The sequence below is a fragment of the Danio aesculapii genome, chromosome 14 (genome assembly GCF_903798145.1).
Source record: "Danio aesculapii chromosome 14, fDanAes4.1, whole genome shotgun sequence".
NCBI classification, from domain to species: domain Eukaryota; kingdom Metazoa; phylum Chordata; class Actinopteri; order Cypriniformes; family Danionidae; genus Danio; species Danio aesculapii.
The window spans coordinates 24,152,102-24,169,837 of record NC_079448.1 but is presented as its reverse complement, the minus strand read 5'-3'; the positions used below and the strand labels follow the sequence as shown (position 1 = coordinate 24,169,837).

General features: G+C 35.6%; 1 protein-coding gene across 1 annotated transcript in view; it reads right to left on the bottom strand.

Moving 5' to 3' along the window:
- The window catches only part of atp10b (ATPase phospholipid transporting 10B), a 69,289-nt gene extending 53,697 nt beyond the window's left edge, over nt 1-15,592 (bottom strand). Inside the window, exon 1 of the mRNA XM_056472587.1 lies at nt 15,077-15,592. Coding sequence (XP_056328562.1) covers nt 15,077-15,486 — 410 coding nt within the window. The 5' untranslated portion in view covers nt 15,487-15,592. The remainder of the gene's footprint in view (nt 1-15,076) is intronic.
- Between the last annotated feature and the right edge of the window lie 2,144 nt (nt 15,593-17,736).

Genomic DNA, 17,736 nt, shown 5'->3' with positions numbered 1-17,736 from the left:
ATTTCTCTGAATGAAGTGCCTGATGTCTGTTTCAGATAGTGGTGTGAGATAAATCTTCCAGAAGGACTCACTGTTTGCAGTCTGTGATTAGCGAGACGTCTATTTCTGGCATTTAACTGTCAGTCAAAATGTGTGAGTGTGAAGAAACGATGATGTGTGAGACAAGCACCTGCTCTTGAATATGAGAGAAAACACCTCATGCAATTTCACAGCACTCCAGCGCATGCTGAATTTTAACTCATTTTACAAAGCCTTTAAAGGGGACGTATCATGAAAATCGGATGTTTTTCATGTTTAAGTGCAATAATCGGGCACCTAGTGCATCCATCAACTCAGGAAAAAATAACAACTTTGTTTTGGTAAGCCTTTCTCTGCAAGCATGTGGAAAAATGCACCATTCAGATTTCATTTTCTTAGTGATGTAGGAAGGAAATAATATTATATATAAACATATATAAACATTAAAATGTTAGTTCACCCAAACATGAAATCCTGGTATTAATTATTCACCCTTATGTTTTTCTGAAACCTTCGTTCATCTTCAAAACACAAAATAAGATATTTTAGCTCTTTCATCCTCCATTCAGAAATTCAAAATATTCAAAACATTGTCAAACCATTTAATGTGACTTCAGTGGTTTAACTGTAGTCATACAAAACCTGTAAATATGACTTTATTGACCTTTGCATTGTCTCCGACATCAGACCAGTGTGCACATTTACTATGGGCAATAAAGCATATTGGCATTAGAGTCAGCAGTGCAACACACATAGCATTGTATTGCTCATAGTAAATGTGCACCATTATCTGATACAGAAGACATTTAATTCAGTTCAATTCATCTATATTTCTATAGCGCTTTGACAATGTAGATTGTGCCAAAGCAGCTTAACATTGAAGATTATAGTAAATTGAAACAGTGTCAGTCCAGTTTTCAGAGTTTAAGTTCACTTTAGTTCAGTTCAGTGTGGTTTAAAACACTGAAAAGCAAATCCATCGATGCGCAACTCCACAAGTCCTGAACCATGCAAGCCAGTGGCGACAGCGGCGAGGAACAAACTTCACCAATTGGCGAAAGTGAAGGGAAAAAAAACCTTGAGAGAAACCAGGCTCAATTGGGTGTGACTATTTCTCCTATGGCCAAACTTCTTGTGCAGAACTGCAGTCTAAGCGCCGGAAGCTGCATAAAGCTGGATGTCCATCATGGAGAAGCTGCAGGAGGAAATCACCAGCTGGTGTACAGGCTGGCCCTTCAGGATCAATGCAAAGACTCGTCTGTCATATAGGTGATCAAAGTTTTTTTAACAGTTTTTTTTCTTAAAGTTGTTTTGGCACACAAATGTGTTTTTGCAGCTTTGTATGGTTACATTTTAACCACTGAAGTCACATGGAATGTTCTGACAATGTTTTGGACATTGAACATCCAACACGATCTCAAAGCAGTTCGTTAATTTTTGATTTAGTGGCTAATTTGTATTAATTCATACAATCTCATTTGTAAAATTCAATACGAACTGCTCATCCCCAAATGACGTTGGGTTAGGGGTGGGGTTGGGTGCCACGCCTGCTTTTTAAAATTCATACATTTTCATACGACTAAACTTGTACAAATTTGTATGAATTAGCCACTAAACTGACAATTGGTAAAATAGATTTCACTGCAATGTTATGTTTTACCGCTAAATGTAATATTAAAACTCAGCCATTTTTCATTGATTTACTTAGCATCTTTATATTGGTGTTTGTTCAATTTTATTGTTGCTATTGATGTGTGATATCGCGCATAAATACCATTCGTTCGTTCACTCGTACAATTCAGTATGATTTGCTCATCCCCAAATGACGTTTGGGTTTAGGGGTGGGGTGCCAGGACTCCTTTTTAAAATCATACATTTTTGTATGACTGAACTCATACAAATTCGTATGAATTAGCCACTAAACTAACAAAACCTAAAATAGATTTGACTGCAATGTTGTGTTTTACAGCTAAATGTAATATTAAAGCTCAGTCATTGTTCATTGATTTACTTACCATCTTTATATTGGTGTTTGTTATATCGTGTTATTTATGTGATATCGCACATAAATACTGTTCGTTCATTTGTACAATTCAGTACGATTTGCTCGTCCCCAAATGAAGTTTGGGTTCAGGCGTAGGGTTGGGTGCCTCCTATTTTAAAACGTATATTTTTATACGACTGAACTTGTACAATTCATTCTTGTTTGAGTTAGCATCTAAACTGACCAATCATAAAATAGTTAGGATCAGGCTGGAATGTCTTAGCACAATTTCTGTATAAGGAGGATGAGGGAGCTCTCAGAATTCATCAAAATATCAAAGTTTGTGTCCTGAAGATGAACAAAGGTCTCAGGGGTTGGAATGCCAGAACGGTGAGTATTTAATCACAAAATGTTCACCTTTGGGTGAACTAAACCTTTAATCTGCACATTTGTCGACAACACGGCTCCAACATTTATGTTTACTCACTGTAGAAACTGGAGATTTACTATGTCTGCCTGTTGTTGGATATACTAACTAACATAAGAGACTTAACAAATAAACATCTCGGAGGTCAGGAGTTTGTGATGTGATTTACTAGTGTAATGTTTATGTATAACGAACAGAGCAGTATCAAGCTAGTTAATGACTTTTATCAGCTTTAAGGCTGAATTATATTTCTTGCATTGAGTGGTCGCCATAACCCACAGCGCATGCCTTGCAAGTAGCCGTGCACTTCTGTATTCTGTTTGTGTTGCTCTGACAATTTCACTTCCGAAACACTAGCAGGCAGTGGGGTTTCTATGTTTATATCTTCCTCTGGGTCGAGTTTCTTTGTGGGCGTTTTGTTTTGTACACTGGAAATACCTGTAATGCTAACTTACTGTGCAAGTAGCTCAAACTCACTCATTCAGAGGCACGAACTGGCAGACATGCAGCAACTTTAATCTTAAAGTAAAAACGAAACAAAAGTATCCATCTGGAGCTCCTTCTTTAATCTGATTCTGGCCATTTCTGATATTTTTGACAACATGAGTGTAAAGATACAATAGTGTTAAAATAACAATATATTTTTGGTCACACCCAAAGACAGGCGAATTTGATAAGCTATAATATATATCTGTGGGATCTTATGAATCTTATGAAGGTAAAAAACTATTCATCATAATCAATCATAATCACAATTTCAAGTCTCTGATCAAAAGTCTGGCACATTTTTTTGTATTCAGTTGATGTTCATTACACATGCAAACTACAAGTAGATGCGTCTACAAAGTATCTTTCTTTAATCTAATCCACCAATATATCTGCATTCCTCTCTGTTAAATGCCATGAGATAGACCAAAAGTCCTCATGGTTCAAGTGTCATCCGTACAATACATATTTACTCTAACAGAAGCATGACGAACCATAGATTACGTGGGAAAGGTGCATGCATGTATTGAGTTAAGCTTAAAAACCATTTGTACAAGGTCGATGTGACTCAACAGGAAAGGAGGCATTAGTTCCACTGCATCCTACTCACATTTTTGTGATACAAATGCATGCCGTGTTAAAAGTCAAAGCTCATGCATGCTAATGTGAAATGGGAAGCCTGTCGACTGTTTGGTAAAGTTGACCATTGTTTACAGCAGATGTATTTCGTAATGAAAGTTTGGACCAGTATGTTCTATCACAAGGAAAGATATCTATAAATAACTACCTGCCACACTCCTGACAATTCTTCCTGCATCCCTCCTCCACACCAACTGCCCCTCTCCTCTCCACACATATGTCCAGGAGACTGATTATAGACTTCAAGCTGAAGCCTGCCTCTTTTTTTAGGTATCAGGCGTGTTTAGTAAAGCAAACATCACTATTACTGGTTCCAGAGGTGTAATGTTTATTCAAATAATGAGAGCAAAAGTGTTTTGAAATGCAATTTGTTAAAAAAAAAATTATGATGATTTTGGACATGGGACTTCCAGTGCTTTATTGGCCTTGCACCTCTCATTACCAGCCGAGAGCACCATTTTTGACGGACACTTATTCTGGAGTCTGGTGGATGTTTTAATGTGAAATTACAATTAGTTTATATGGTTGCAATCCTCTGTTATTTGCTCCAGAAAAAATAGGTTTGACTGAATGTTGTTTTTCAGCTAAATGTAATATTAAAACTCAGACATTGTTCATTTCACTGATTAAAAAAAAATGAATATATAATATTTTTATACAACAGTTCTGTTTGGTTCTTAAATCTGATTGGCTGATAGTCGTGTGATATTCTGCAATAATAGCACTCGTATAGCCTCCTCACCCTCCCGTATTACTCCGCCCACATAGTCACAGCCGATCAATAAACTCACTTCAGTTTGACAAATATTGCAGCTGTTGGACAACATAATGTACTTTTGAGGCTTTTTCAGGCAAGAATATAGTTGTTTAGATTGCAACAATGTGGTTTATTTATAAGGATAGTGCCTATTTTAAATATTTATAATTTACAGTGTTCTATCAACCTGTCATACAGAGCAGAGCAAAGACGTTTAACGTTCCACGTTGGCGACAGTGACCGCATAATAAGCGATTAGAGTAGAAAAACTCGGTGTAATTTCAAACTACAGCTGATCAAATCATTACAGGTTCACAGGTAAGTGAATTCTCTCTCAATCTCTCTCTTTTGTATGTTGTAGTGCTGTATTTATACCATAGTAATCTAATAGTGTTTGCTTTGCTTTGGCTTTTTCGAGGTTAATAATTGTGATATCCCGATTGCAACAGAGAAATACTGGGAAATGTCTGTAGACTGATGGCATTTCATGCCATCAAGCCTTATAATCTTAAAATATGAGCAAAATTACCAGTTTTGTTTTCACTTTAGATATTACACTAGAGAATCATTCAAATTCTAGCTGTAAAGAGACATTTGTAGCAATTGCTGTTCTGACATCAGCTGCAGATGTGAATGAATGGCGGAAGAAAGTAGTTCCTCATACAAAAGGATTTTTAGACTCTCTGTGTTTGATTTTCTTTTTTAAGTACACAATTATGCTATCGAATTGTTGTATAAATGCAATATCATATGGCGATATGGCTGTATATCGTCACTGGTGGGACACTAAGAGGCAGATCACACTGAACATGCTTTTCTGTTCGAAAAATGCGTAACGACTGAATCAGCTGGGTATTGTGCGAGAGTGTTGCTGTTTATATCAGTATAATTTTAATTCATTTATTAATTTTTCTGCTTAATCCCTTTATTAATCTGGGGACGCCACAGCAGAATGAACCGCCAACTTATCCAGCATATGTTTTACGCAGCGGATGCCCTTCCAGCTGCAACCCAACACTGGGAAACATCAATACACACTCATTCACACACATACACTACAGACAATTTAGCTTACCCAATTCACCGGTACCGTATGTCTTTGGACTGTGGGGGAAACTGGAGCACCCGGAGGAAACCCATGCAAACGCAGGGAGAACATGCAAACTCCACACAGAAACGCCAACTGACCCAGCAGAGGCTCGAACCAGCAACCTTCTTGCTGTGAGGCGACAGCACTGTGCCACCGCGTTGCCCTATAATTTTAATATTAAGAAATACTGTGATATTCAAGATTTGTGACTCATACAACACCGGATAACTGAAAACAGCAACCACAAGTCTCTTTTTTTATTTGATTTGATGATGAAAAAGACGAGACTGACGTAACACGATTTTTCGGATCATACAGTAGTTGATTTTTTTTCATATACATATACACACACACACACACACATATATATATATATATATATATATATATATATATATATATATATATATATATATATATATATATATATATATATTTGGTGCTGCTAATAATGTATGCTTCTATGTTAGTCATAATGAAAAAAATATATAATCAGGTTCATTCAAAATCAGGTCTGAAATAGCAGTTATTGTTCAGCATGATTTAAATATTGCTAACCTATTGCTAACTTGCTTACCACTAATTAACATTTAACATTCATATTAAGCATGTTTCAAGAATTAAGTAAAATATAGACATGCAGAAATCAGCTTGTTTCTATAATGTTTCTAGTTTGTTTCACTACATAGCGCTAACATGAATTAGCACATATAGCATATTGAGTCTTGAATGTCTGACCTGAATTTGGCTTAAGCTTGATCTCTAAAAGAGGATAACATTTGTTTGAAGATGAAGAAGCATGACAAGGAGTCAGTTCCAATGTTTTCCATGCATGAATATACAGAGTTCAGTCTTAGTTCAGTCAGTCAGGTTGAAATGAAGTTTTATGATCATTGCTTCTATGTAAACAACAAAATGACATCACTAGACCATCATGCATCACAGTGCTTCAAGCGACAACCATATCTAGACACCAGTCACCCATCAAGGAGCCAATCAGAACATCTTAGCAACACCCTGGCGACCAGCAGCAACACCTTACCATCATGCCAGTAAATTTTGCAACCATAAGCTCCATTCTTGTTTTCTTCAGCAAATGTAAAAATCATGTTTGCTAAACGAGCACCAAGACTTGCTGCTTATTTGACCAAATATTCCACAGCAGTAAAAAACTTCCTCAGCAGGAGCAAATTAAACAGCCAAGATGGAATAAGCATCACTTCGCCTGCCCTGAGCTGTTTTAATGAAAGGGGCTTCGACTATGTGTGTGAACAATATTATAAAACTCTCTCCCTTTGGGGTAGAATAGGAACTAATCAATCATAACCGCTGGAGGAAAGCACCACAGTTCATTCACGTCCAATATGAGAGGGAAACGTGCACATTACAGGCATTAGCAACACTGTACAGCGTAAAAGCGTGTGAAGTATTAGATTAGCGTAATGATTTTGTTGCTTTCAGACAGAAGGTCCCCTTGTGGAGCCAGTGGAACGAGGGATTGTCTGACTGCTGGGAACTGTTTGAAATTCAATTGTTTATTTACGGGTATGAAAATCCAGCATGATAAAACAATGTCATAAAAAGGGAACAGCTCTTGCAAAGAAAGCGGATAAAAACATTGCGCGCTGGTTGTCGTGCGTCACGGTGCATAAATGTAGCAGATGTTGCCTGTATATTTATTTTCCTGAAATCACAAGCTAGATTAAACAACACATTTTACTTTACAAATTTAGCGCATTTAATATTGCTTTTATATTACAGCAGTTCAGTAGTTGAACTGATACTTTGTGGTTAGTAGCTTTGTCTCTTCTTGTCCTGGCAACGTAAATACAGTGGAATGGAAAGTACAGTAGCTCTGTTTTGTTCCTGAATAGTGATGCAGTAACACTACACTTTTTTCTTCTTCAATGATATCCATTCATACACAGGTATATTTTGAAGGATGTAATGTAGACCTGTTGAATAGTATCTTTTTGAAAAGGAATTGATATTCTGATGTATGACGTTTCAATGTATGACACGATGGTGTATGACCAAACAGAACTACTAATAAATAAGATGTGCTTATGAATCCTTTTATTTATTTGTAGAGCTTGTTATGTGTGTTTTGACTTGGCTGTTCAGGGGTGCGTTTCACAAACAATGACGTAACTCATGGCTGAACGATCATAGTATGATGCGTCGTTTGGGAAAAGAACGATGTAGTGACGAGTGTTTCCCAAAACCGTAGTTGCTCTGTCGCAAATCCATCGTTTGAACCATGTTAGTTATAACTTAAAACGTCCATAATGACGCTCTAAATGGGATGGAGTAACAACTTCTTTAGAGAAAAAACCCATAATATTTTGTGCAAATTATATTGTTTTACACACACATTTAAAAAAAATCCAATATTAGTTTTGGTAAAAATTATATGTATATTAAATAAATTATATATAAACGGCACATATAGGACCTATATATGTTTCATTTACAAACATTATTGAGAATATTCCATATAAAAATCATTTAGCTAACATGTTTTCTAATCTCATATATAAACCATATAAATCGTTAATGATTGTAGGCCTAATTTACAGTAGGCTACTTATTAAGAAATGAAAAAAAAAATCCTTTCAAATTATAATAGTAATACTATTAATCATTACTATTATTATTATGCATTATTGTTATTATTATGCATTATTTATTATTATTATTTATTATTATTATTATTATTATTATTATTGTTATTGTTATTATTATTATTATTATTATTATTATTATTATTATTATTGTTATTATTATTGTTATTATTATTATTATTATTATTATTATTATTATTATTATTATTAAGGATATTGTTTAATTATTTGTTTATTTTTATTTTTTTAAAAATGTCTACTTTTCAATTTGACACATTCTGCAGAAATGTTTAAACCAACAGGCCTATGCCATATACAGTAGGCTACAGATACATTTCTTAATAAATAACCTACTATAAATTAAAACCAATAACGTATGCTATATTTTTGTTTTTACAAGCTTTGGAGACGCAACGTAAATTCCGCCACGGTTCAAAATGGCATAAATGTTTTCAAAGTGCACTACCAAAAGAACACAATTGTCAACATGAAAATCACTAAAACTGTAAAAATACTTTAAAAACAAATTACATTTAAGAGAGATGACTATAATGTTTTTTTATTTTTAATAAATTTAATAAGCTTTTAATAAGTTTAAATGTTGGAATGTTCAAAATGAATAGGGCATATAAGGGGGATAATTGGGAAAGTTTTACTGAGATTGGGATTGTTGGTGATTGTATGGGTGTTAATGGTCAGATTGGGTGGCTATACATGAGAAAAATTAAGATTAAAAAAGAGTTAAGTCCTATAACACAATATTTCCATAGATTTAAGACTTTTTAAGGCCTAAATTTAGCCTTTGAGATTTAAGACATTGTAAGACTTTTTAAGACCCCGCACATACCCTGTAATTAAAAAGATAGTTCACCCAAAACTGTAAATCATCTAATCATTCTCTCAATCCTTGCTTGTTCCTAACCTCTTTGACTTTCTTTATTCTGTTGAACATAAAAGATATTTTGAAAAATGTTGAAAGCCTGAAACAATTCTGTTGAATAAAGATAAAGTAAGATATTTTAAATAAGATATTTTGAAGAAAGCTGAAAATTGGTAACCATTTTAAAATATTCGACAATGCTTTATAATAACTACACACTATGCATAATTTATTAAGCATTAGCAAAATAGTTTATTCATTATCTGTTAAGTATTAACTCTAATAAACGTTAGTAAGCAGTTTATAAATACACCTACAAAGGCTGTATTCTTGACTTAAAAGCACACGTATAATGTGCCTAATAATTGTATTTTTATACTTTATTACTTATTAATAGTTAATTACTAAATTCAGTATTGCGTTATTTACAAACCATTTGTATTTTAGAGTAGTTGGGGGCTTTTAGAATAATTCAGAATGAGTTAGTAAATATTTAATAACCTTTTCAAATCAACATTTATAAATCTTATTATTCAGTCATATAGTAATGGTCTCTATGTTAATAAATGCTTTATAAACTCAACTTCATGCAGATTTTGACCTAAAGTGAGAACTATTTATGCTTTATAAATCCCTTATAAATGGCAATTAAAGGTGTTAAAGGCTCAGTATCAAATAAACAATAAATGTTCGCAATCTTATAAAAAAATTTAATTACAGTAAAGTTTAAACATTGCTGAATAACAGGAGTGTAAAAATACAATTAAATAAAATTGGATAACAGATAATGAATTAACTATTTACTAATGCTTAATAAATGATTTATAGTGTGTAGTTATTATAAAGTGCTATCAAATATTCTAATTTAGTGTCCAAAATAAAGAAACGTATAAAGGTTTGACACCACTTAAAGGTGAGTAAATTTACATTATTGGGTGAATTATCCTTTTAAGTGAAATCATATAAAATAACTAAAATAAAATAATAAAATTTGATACTGTACATACTTGCAAAGGCTTCAAAGCTTAGCAATAAAGCAGCATTTCAAAGTGCTCATCATCACCTAATTGCAGCTAATGAATCAGAGGTCACACATTCACAGAAAATCTGAAAAAAAAAACTGTATTTTTAACTTTTATAAGAAACTGTAACCTATCCAAGCCTATTCTGTATAGCTCATATAGCGTTTAATACAGTCATGCCAACAAAAAGCTGCACTGGTTGATCTGTTCACAGTTAGTGATGCAGGAATGAGGCCTCATCTCTCACTGAATAGTGCTGTGCTAACAACCTTGAGCTGAAAGAACTTGCATCATCAAAAAAGCTCACCAAAGGCTCTTCTTCCCATGACAGCTCAAAAAGTTTTAAGGTATCAAAGACCGAAAGGCTTCAGTTCTATAGAGCAGTGATAGAAAGCGTATTAACTTTTTTCAATCACACAGTGATATTGCAACTCCACAGATCAGCAGAAGAAGTTGGGAGGATGGCATTGTGCTCTCTGCCTCAGAAAGTATTGAATACTATCTAAAATGTAGTGTCTGAAAATTCAAGATTCTGCATATACTGCACCAATACCTTCCTCAACATCACTTACTGTAAACCAGTAAACCTTATTCAGCACGATCTGAGCCATCATTTAAGCAAGTAAACAGTTGTTTAAAACTTTTAAAAAAAATTTTAAGCCAACCTGCAGTTATTATTTGCCTGTTTTAAGCACAAAATCTCTTATTTCAATTGTGTTTCTCAGTAAATGTATCTCGATTGGAGAACATATATTTACATATTTCCACTGGAAAACAAAACAAAAACACAGAGCAAGAAAATTGCTTTTCAGTCTAGATTATATCCTTCTTTTATTAGTATATATTTTGCACAATGCATATACACTCACTGCCCACTTTATTAAGTACACCTATCCAACTGCTCGTTAACGCAAATTTCCAATCAGCCAATCACATGGAAGCAAGTCAATGCATTTAGTCATGTAGACATGGTCAAGACGATGTTTATAGTGACTTTGAACGTGGCATGGTTGTTGGTGCCAGGCAGGCTGGTCTGAGTATTTCAGAAATTGCTGATCTACTGGGGTTTTCACGCATAACCATCTCTAGGGTTTACAGAGAATGGTCCAAAAAAGAGAAAATACCCAATGAGTGGCAGTTCTGCCTTGTTGATGACAGTGATCAGAGGAGAATGGTCAGACTGATCTAAGCTGATAGAAAGGCAACAGTAACTCAAATAACCACTCGTTACAACACACAACATGTCAAACCTTTAGGGGGATGTGCTACAGCAGCAGAATATCACACCGGGTGCCACTCCTGTCAGCTAATCACAGGAAACTGAGGCTACAATTTGCACTGGTACACCAAAATTGGACAAAAGAAAATTGTTAAAATGTTGCCTGGTCTGATGAGTGTTGATTGCTGCTGCAACATTCAAATGGTAGGGTCAGAATTTGGTGTCAACAACATGAAAGCATGGATCCATCCTGCCTTGTATCTACAGTTTAAGCTGCTGCTGGTGGTGTAATGGTGTAGGGGATATTTTCTTGGCACACTTTTGGCCCATTAGTGCCAATTGAGCATCATGTTGATGCCACAGCCTACCTGAGTATTGTTGCTAACCATGTCCATCCCTTTATGACCACAGTGTCCCCATCTTCTGATGGCTACTTTCAGCAGGATAACGCCCCATGCCATAAAGCGCGAATCATCTCAGACTGGTTTCTTGAACATGACAATGAGTTCACTGTACTCAAATGGCCTCCACAGTCACCAGAACTCAATCCAATAGAGCAACTTTGGGATGTGGTGGAACAGGAGATTCATTGTTCATTTGATACTCAGCCTTTAATACCATTTATAAGGGATTTATAAAGCATAAATAGTTCTCACTTTAGGTCACAAAACTGCATGAAGTTGAGTTAATAAAGCATTTATTAACATACATAGTGACCATTACTATATGTCTGAATAATACAATATATAAATGTTGATTTGATTATTAATCGTTTACTAACTCTGAAGAAATTCTGAAGAAATATCAAGAATATTTCCAGTACCTTGTTGTATCTATGCCACAAAGGATTAAGGCAGTTCTGAAGGCAAAGTAAGGCGTACTAGTAAGGCGTACCTAACAAAGTGGCGGTGAGTGTATATGATTAAAATTTATATATAGGCTGCAAAGTGTTCCAATACATCCTCTATAAAGTCTCTCCATTGTGCGTTCATTTTAATAAAAGTCTAGTTAGCCAAACATTTTCTTTCGAATAGCATGAAGTGATGCACAATAAATAAATAGATTTAGATTTCCTGTTGGCATTATGCAAAGTTTTGCCTGTTATTTCTGAATACAAAATAACCTAGCTGCCCAAGACATGGTTAAAAGAACAGCAAAACACATATTGTAGGAGTAGGTTTTTATAACACCGCCTCTGGGCATGACAGGCATGTCAGGACAACAGTGGGTTTGAGTTTTTCGGACTGACCTGAGCCCGTTTCTGCCCATGTGCTTCTGGACCACCTGGTCTCCCCTGTATGGAAACACTCTGGGACTCACAAAATGGAGCAGCGGCTTAGCCCCAAATAAAAATGAAAGAGACTAAGTAACCATAGCAATAAGTGATGGATTTGGAATCTCTTTTGGAAGTAAAAATATATCTCAGGGTGTACCTGTGACTGCTGCGAAATCTCTCTCTCTTCTCTCTCTCTCTCTCTCTCTCTTTCTCTCTCTCTCTCTAACCCGTAGCCTCTCAGTCCCTTCACCTCTCAAGTGTGGTGAATTACTCATTTTATTTCTTCCCCACCAGCTATTCAGTCGTTTTAAAATAGATCTAAACCATGCCTCTCTGTCTACCCCTCTGATGCAACACAATCATGAGGATCTCGTCAAAATGCACACAATGCGTTGGATGCAAGACATTGTGAGGCTCTTCAAAAAGAAGGGAAAAAAAAATCTCCCACACAAATTTTATTTCTAGGTCAAAAATTCCCATGGGGTTTCGAAACACAGATGAAGTGAAACACAAATTCAAGCGAGTCTCTGCACCACGACAGAGCTCACAGAAACATGGGGAGAAGGAGAGTGAGAGAATGAGGGAGGGATGTGGAGAGGCGAGAAAGAGCACAGAGAGGCATTTCACTATATTGTCACAAGCAACTTTGTGTTCATGAACCCTATTGAAACCGAAACCCATTTTCTGATGTAACGTGCCTAACAGAGAATGCACAGACCAAAAGAATTTTTTCATCTTCATTCCTAGTTCACATCCATTACAGTATTTGTGGATAAATCAATATAAGAAACATTCCCATTTTTTTGGGAAATTAGCTCATTTTACAAGTCACCTAGAGTTAAACAGATCAGTTTAACCATTTTTTAATGAATTCAACCAAATTCTGGCGGGAGCACTTTTAGCTTAGCTTAGCATAAATCATTGAATTGGATTAGACAATTAGCATCTCACTCCATTTTACTATTTAAAGCTCGACTCTTCTTTAAATACATGACCAATGAAAAATGTCAATTTCCAGGTCAATATGGCTAGGAAATACACTGATTCTAGCGCATCAAGAAATTTGGATCAACAATGATGCAGTGCCTAAAATTAGTCCCCATATTGGTAAAAGCACTGTGTAATATCATTGTTCCTGTTATATGGTCATGGTATGGCAGCAAGTTCCTTGGACATTACGCCAGAATGAGATATAATTTCTAGCCATATTGACCTAGAAAACAGCCACGTTTAATTTTCCATTAGTCTAAGTAACTACAGAAGGGTCAAACCTTAAATAGAAAAATTACCTTTTTTTGGAGCGAGATGCTAATGGTCTAATCCAACTCAATAATTAATGCTAAGCTAAACTAAAAGTGCAGCTGCCAGACCCAGAGATCAGCTGAATGGATTCAAAAATTGTAAATCTAAACTGTTTAACTGCTCATGACTTGTAAAATGAGCCTCCTTGCAAAAAAGGTGGATTGTTCCTTTAAGCATTACATAAACTTTGTATTGAACTGAAATGAATTATCATCAAACTAGCTATTGGATTAAAAACTGCATTCTTTTGAACAGAATGTGCCTAATGATTAATGAACTGAAATAATTTCATGAAACCTTATTGCCTGTTGTCTTTGTAATTTTTTATTTTTTTTTTTGGCTATTGGCAGAAATAAACATGACTTGGCATATTAGCATTAAACATTTGCTTTTAGCATCTTAGAATTTGCCATGCAGTAACTTGTGATTTAACATTTCAAAGCTGATTCAAAGGCAGACAATGCTTATTTCTGTGCAGGTCAGGTCAGTAATATAACATCTGCACGGTCACTTTGTGTAACATTGGACTTCTAGTTATCTCATACTACCTCCCTGTATGTTATTAAGACACTGTCACTTTATCATATTTACAAGTTTTTTGCACTATATACTGTTTTGCATCTGCACAACCTGGTTTGCACTCCTTGCCATATGCCCTTAAGTGTAGTTGTACTGTTTACATTTTTTTATTTTTACTTATAGTTTTTAGATTATTTAATATGTGTACTTGTATTTATTGTAATTTATTTTTTTAAATTCTACTTTTGTATTAATATTATATGTTAGGCACCTAGGGTGTGAGAGTAATGCATTTTCGATTATCTGAATGTCCTGTACATGTGTTTGTATTGACAATAAGGCTGACTTGAACTTTGAAATAATAATAATTTAAAAATAAAAGAATATTTAAATAATTCTCATCCAGATGGCTTTTGATTTTATTTAAAATAATAAAAATATGATTAAAATGACCAGAATATTAAAATTAAATTGTTTTATTTAAAAATCAATATGTAATAAGAAGAAAATCCCTTAAAATTATTAAAAAACATACATTTCTAGAAACAAAAAATACCATGAAAGCAAGCATGGCTAATAACTAAAATGTCATATAAAAATATATCTATTAAAATATGAAACGTTAACATAATACTCCAGAAATACTGGCATACTGGACATATTTTGTATATTAGCTTCTTATGAAAATTTAGTTGCATTTTCTAATCTGTATACTTTTATACATATAAACTGACAATGCAATAATATATTTTAATAAAATCATTTTAATATGTAAATCTGATTACAGTAAAGTACTAATCAATGACTTTTATTGGTGATGTGGAGCTGTTTACCTTCTGAATATGTAGCAGGGCATATTGTTGAGCTGTTGGTCAGTCTGGTACCGCCGGAAATCCTCCCAGCCATCCTTGACAGCGGTCAGTGCCAGGATGATACAAATGGGAATGAGAGCCACCTCCGGCTGGAACGCGTTCACCACTGGGATGAAATTCAAGATGGCCAGGCCCACGAAATAAATGTTGGCCAAGCGGTGGAACTGCTCGAATAAGTTCATGGGGAGGAAAGACCACAGTCTGTATTTGTTGGTTTTGATGGCGTTGCCCTCATACTGTCGGTTCGGCTGTTCACGTTTCCTCAGGTCTTCGAAGGGCAGGTTGGAGACCACCTTCCTGATAGGTCCGTCCTGGTCTCTGTGCCTTGTCCAGCCACGTTGAAGAAGGGTCAAAGGGCTTGTCCAGGTCATGATGTCTCAGCCAATCTAAACCTCCCCTGCATGACACTTTAAATCCTGGGTTTTGGGGAATTTGGTAAGAAGCTGCAATGTTTGCCTCTCACATCACCTGTACGAGTGAGACTAAAAAAAGAGAAGTGTGGAGAAAAAGAAAGAGAGTGTGAGTGAGAGAGAAAAAGAGAGAGAGAGTGAGGAAAAGTGGGTTGAGTCTACACCTGTAAAACTCCCCTGACCGCTCTTGATAGGAAAAACACCTGTCTGAAGTGAAGGTATGCTGTCAGAGCAGTGAATGCCACAGATACAGCATCTGAACTGCATCATCTGCATACAGAATCAAAACTGAAAAAAATCAACATTCAAAGGCACTCCAGTGACCCAATTGCATTAATAAAAGCGGTGTGCAGAATATACTCAAGCTCAGGGCAGCCGTCCGCATTATTAACTGTGTACACTCTTACTTTATGTTCACTACAGACACATCGTTCACACTACCTCACAAAAGCCTGGACACATGTGAGCGAATAAACTTTAATTTCCAAAAACATTTAAATGATGAGATATAGAGTACATGTTATCTTTAAAATGTTTTAGAAATAAAAGCAAATTCTTTCACATATGTCCAGGCTATATTTTAAAAACATAAAATGTTTTGTTCTTAAGATTTGTGTTTAATGCTTGAAATTGGATTTGTACAGCATACTCTCAGATTAGGGCAGCACGGTGGCGCAGTGGGTAGCACAATCACCTCACAGCAAGGTCGTTGGTTCGAGTCCTGGCTGGGCCAGTTGGTGTTCAGTGTGGAGTTTGCATGTTCTCAGGGTTTTTTCCGGGTGCTCCGGTTTCACCCACAAGTTGTATAGAATACTAGTTTTTTTAGTTGTTTTAAAGCACTACCCTGCAATGTTTTGAGTGTGAACATTATTTTATAGTTGCAAAAAATAAATAAAAATGTTCCCCTTGTGTAAATCAAAACCTTGTGTTCGTTCCACCCATAGACTGTAAAATATATGGACGTAGTATCCGTGACGTCACCCATAGGTTTCTGAAGAACGCAAAAGAAGCTACAAGTAGGCGCGGCCAACCGTCGGCATTTTGTTCATGCGTCATCGCACCGACTGGGGGATACCAAACAAGGGCAAAGAGGCGGAGCATGAGCGGAGCTACAGACGCCTGCTAGCATTTTGAATAGACAGTTTTTTTTAATTGGCATAATTATATTTTATTACCTGCGACTCGTTTGTGTTCTGACCACATGTGCTTGGTTGTACACTAGATCAATAAAATGTTTAGCCTTTTAAAAACACTGCTGTAACACATTGAGCCACTAAATATTATTCTTATGATGTTTTTCTACAGAAGGAAATCGCTAATTATTTCCAAACAATTAAAGTCTAGTTTGTGTTAGTTAATGCAAGGCTATTTATGAAATCTAAAAGCTGTTTTAGAGCCTACAGCTAATCAATCTGTCAGATTCAGGAATGTGCATTTCAGGTCTATAGAAAAATATAAATGATAATTTATCTTAAATAAAACAAATACATATATAGATATGATATATAAGTATATATTTCACTCACCTGGGAAATGGAGGGCAAATGAATGATTTGTGAACACAATTAAGTGCACACAGCACACCATATCATCTGATAATTCATTCATTCATTCATTTTCTTTTCAGCTTAGTCCCTTTTTTAATCCGGGGTCACCACAGCAAAATGAATCGCCAACTTATCCAGCATATGTATTATGCAGCAATGATAACGCATGTCTTTGGACTGTGGGGGAAACCGGAGCACCCGGAGGAAACCCACACGAACGCAGGTAGAACATGCAAACTCAGAAACTGAAACTGACGCAGCCGAGGCTTGAACCAGCAACCTTCTTGCTGTGACGCAACAGCACTACGTACTGCACCACTGCGTCGCCCTCATCTGATAATTGTAGGAAATAATTCCAAAAGGCAATTGACTGTGTAAAGCCACATAAAACAAAACCAAAATATGATGTATATGCCGAGTGCAGCGGCTAATCAGCCAGAATGAGGTGAAGTGACGGCGACCAGCGAGACCTAGCTGTCACTCAAGTGGCCACGCCCTTAATAATGCTGACTTAACTTAACTTAATATAAACAAAACGGATGAGTTCTAAAAAAATTCACCCCCTAATAGTCGTTAGGAAGGATAATATTAGCTATATGAACCAAAATCATTCTTTGTACCAGGCCACTTTTTTTCTGCTGTAAAGTTGTTCATTTTGGGCTCA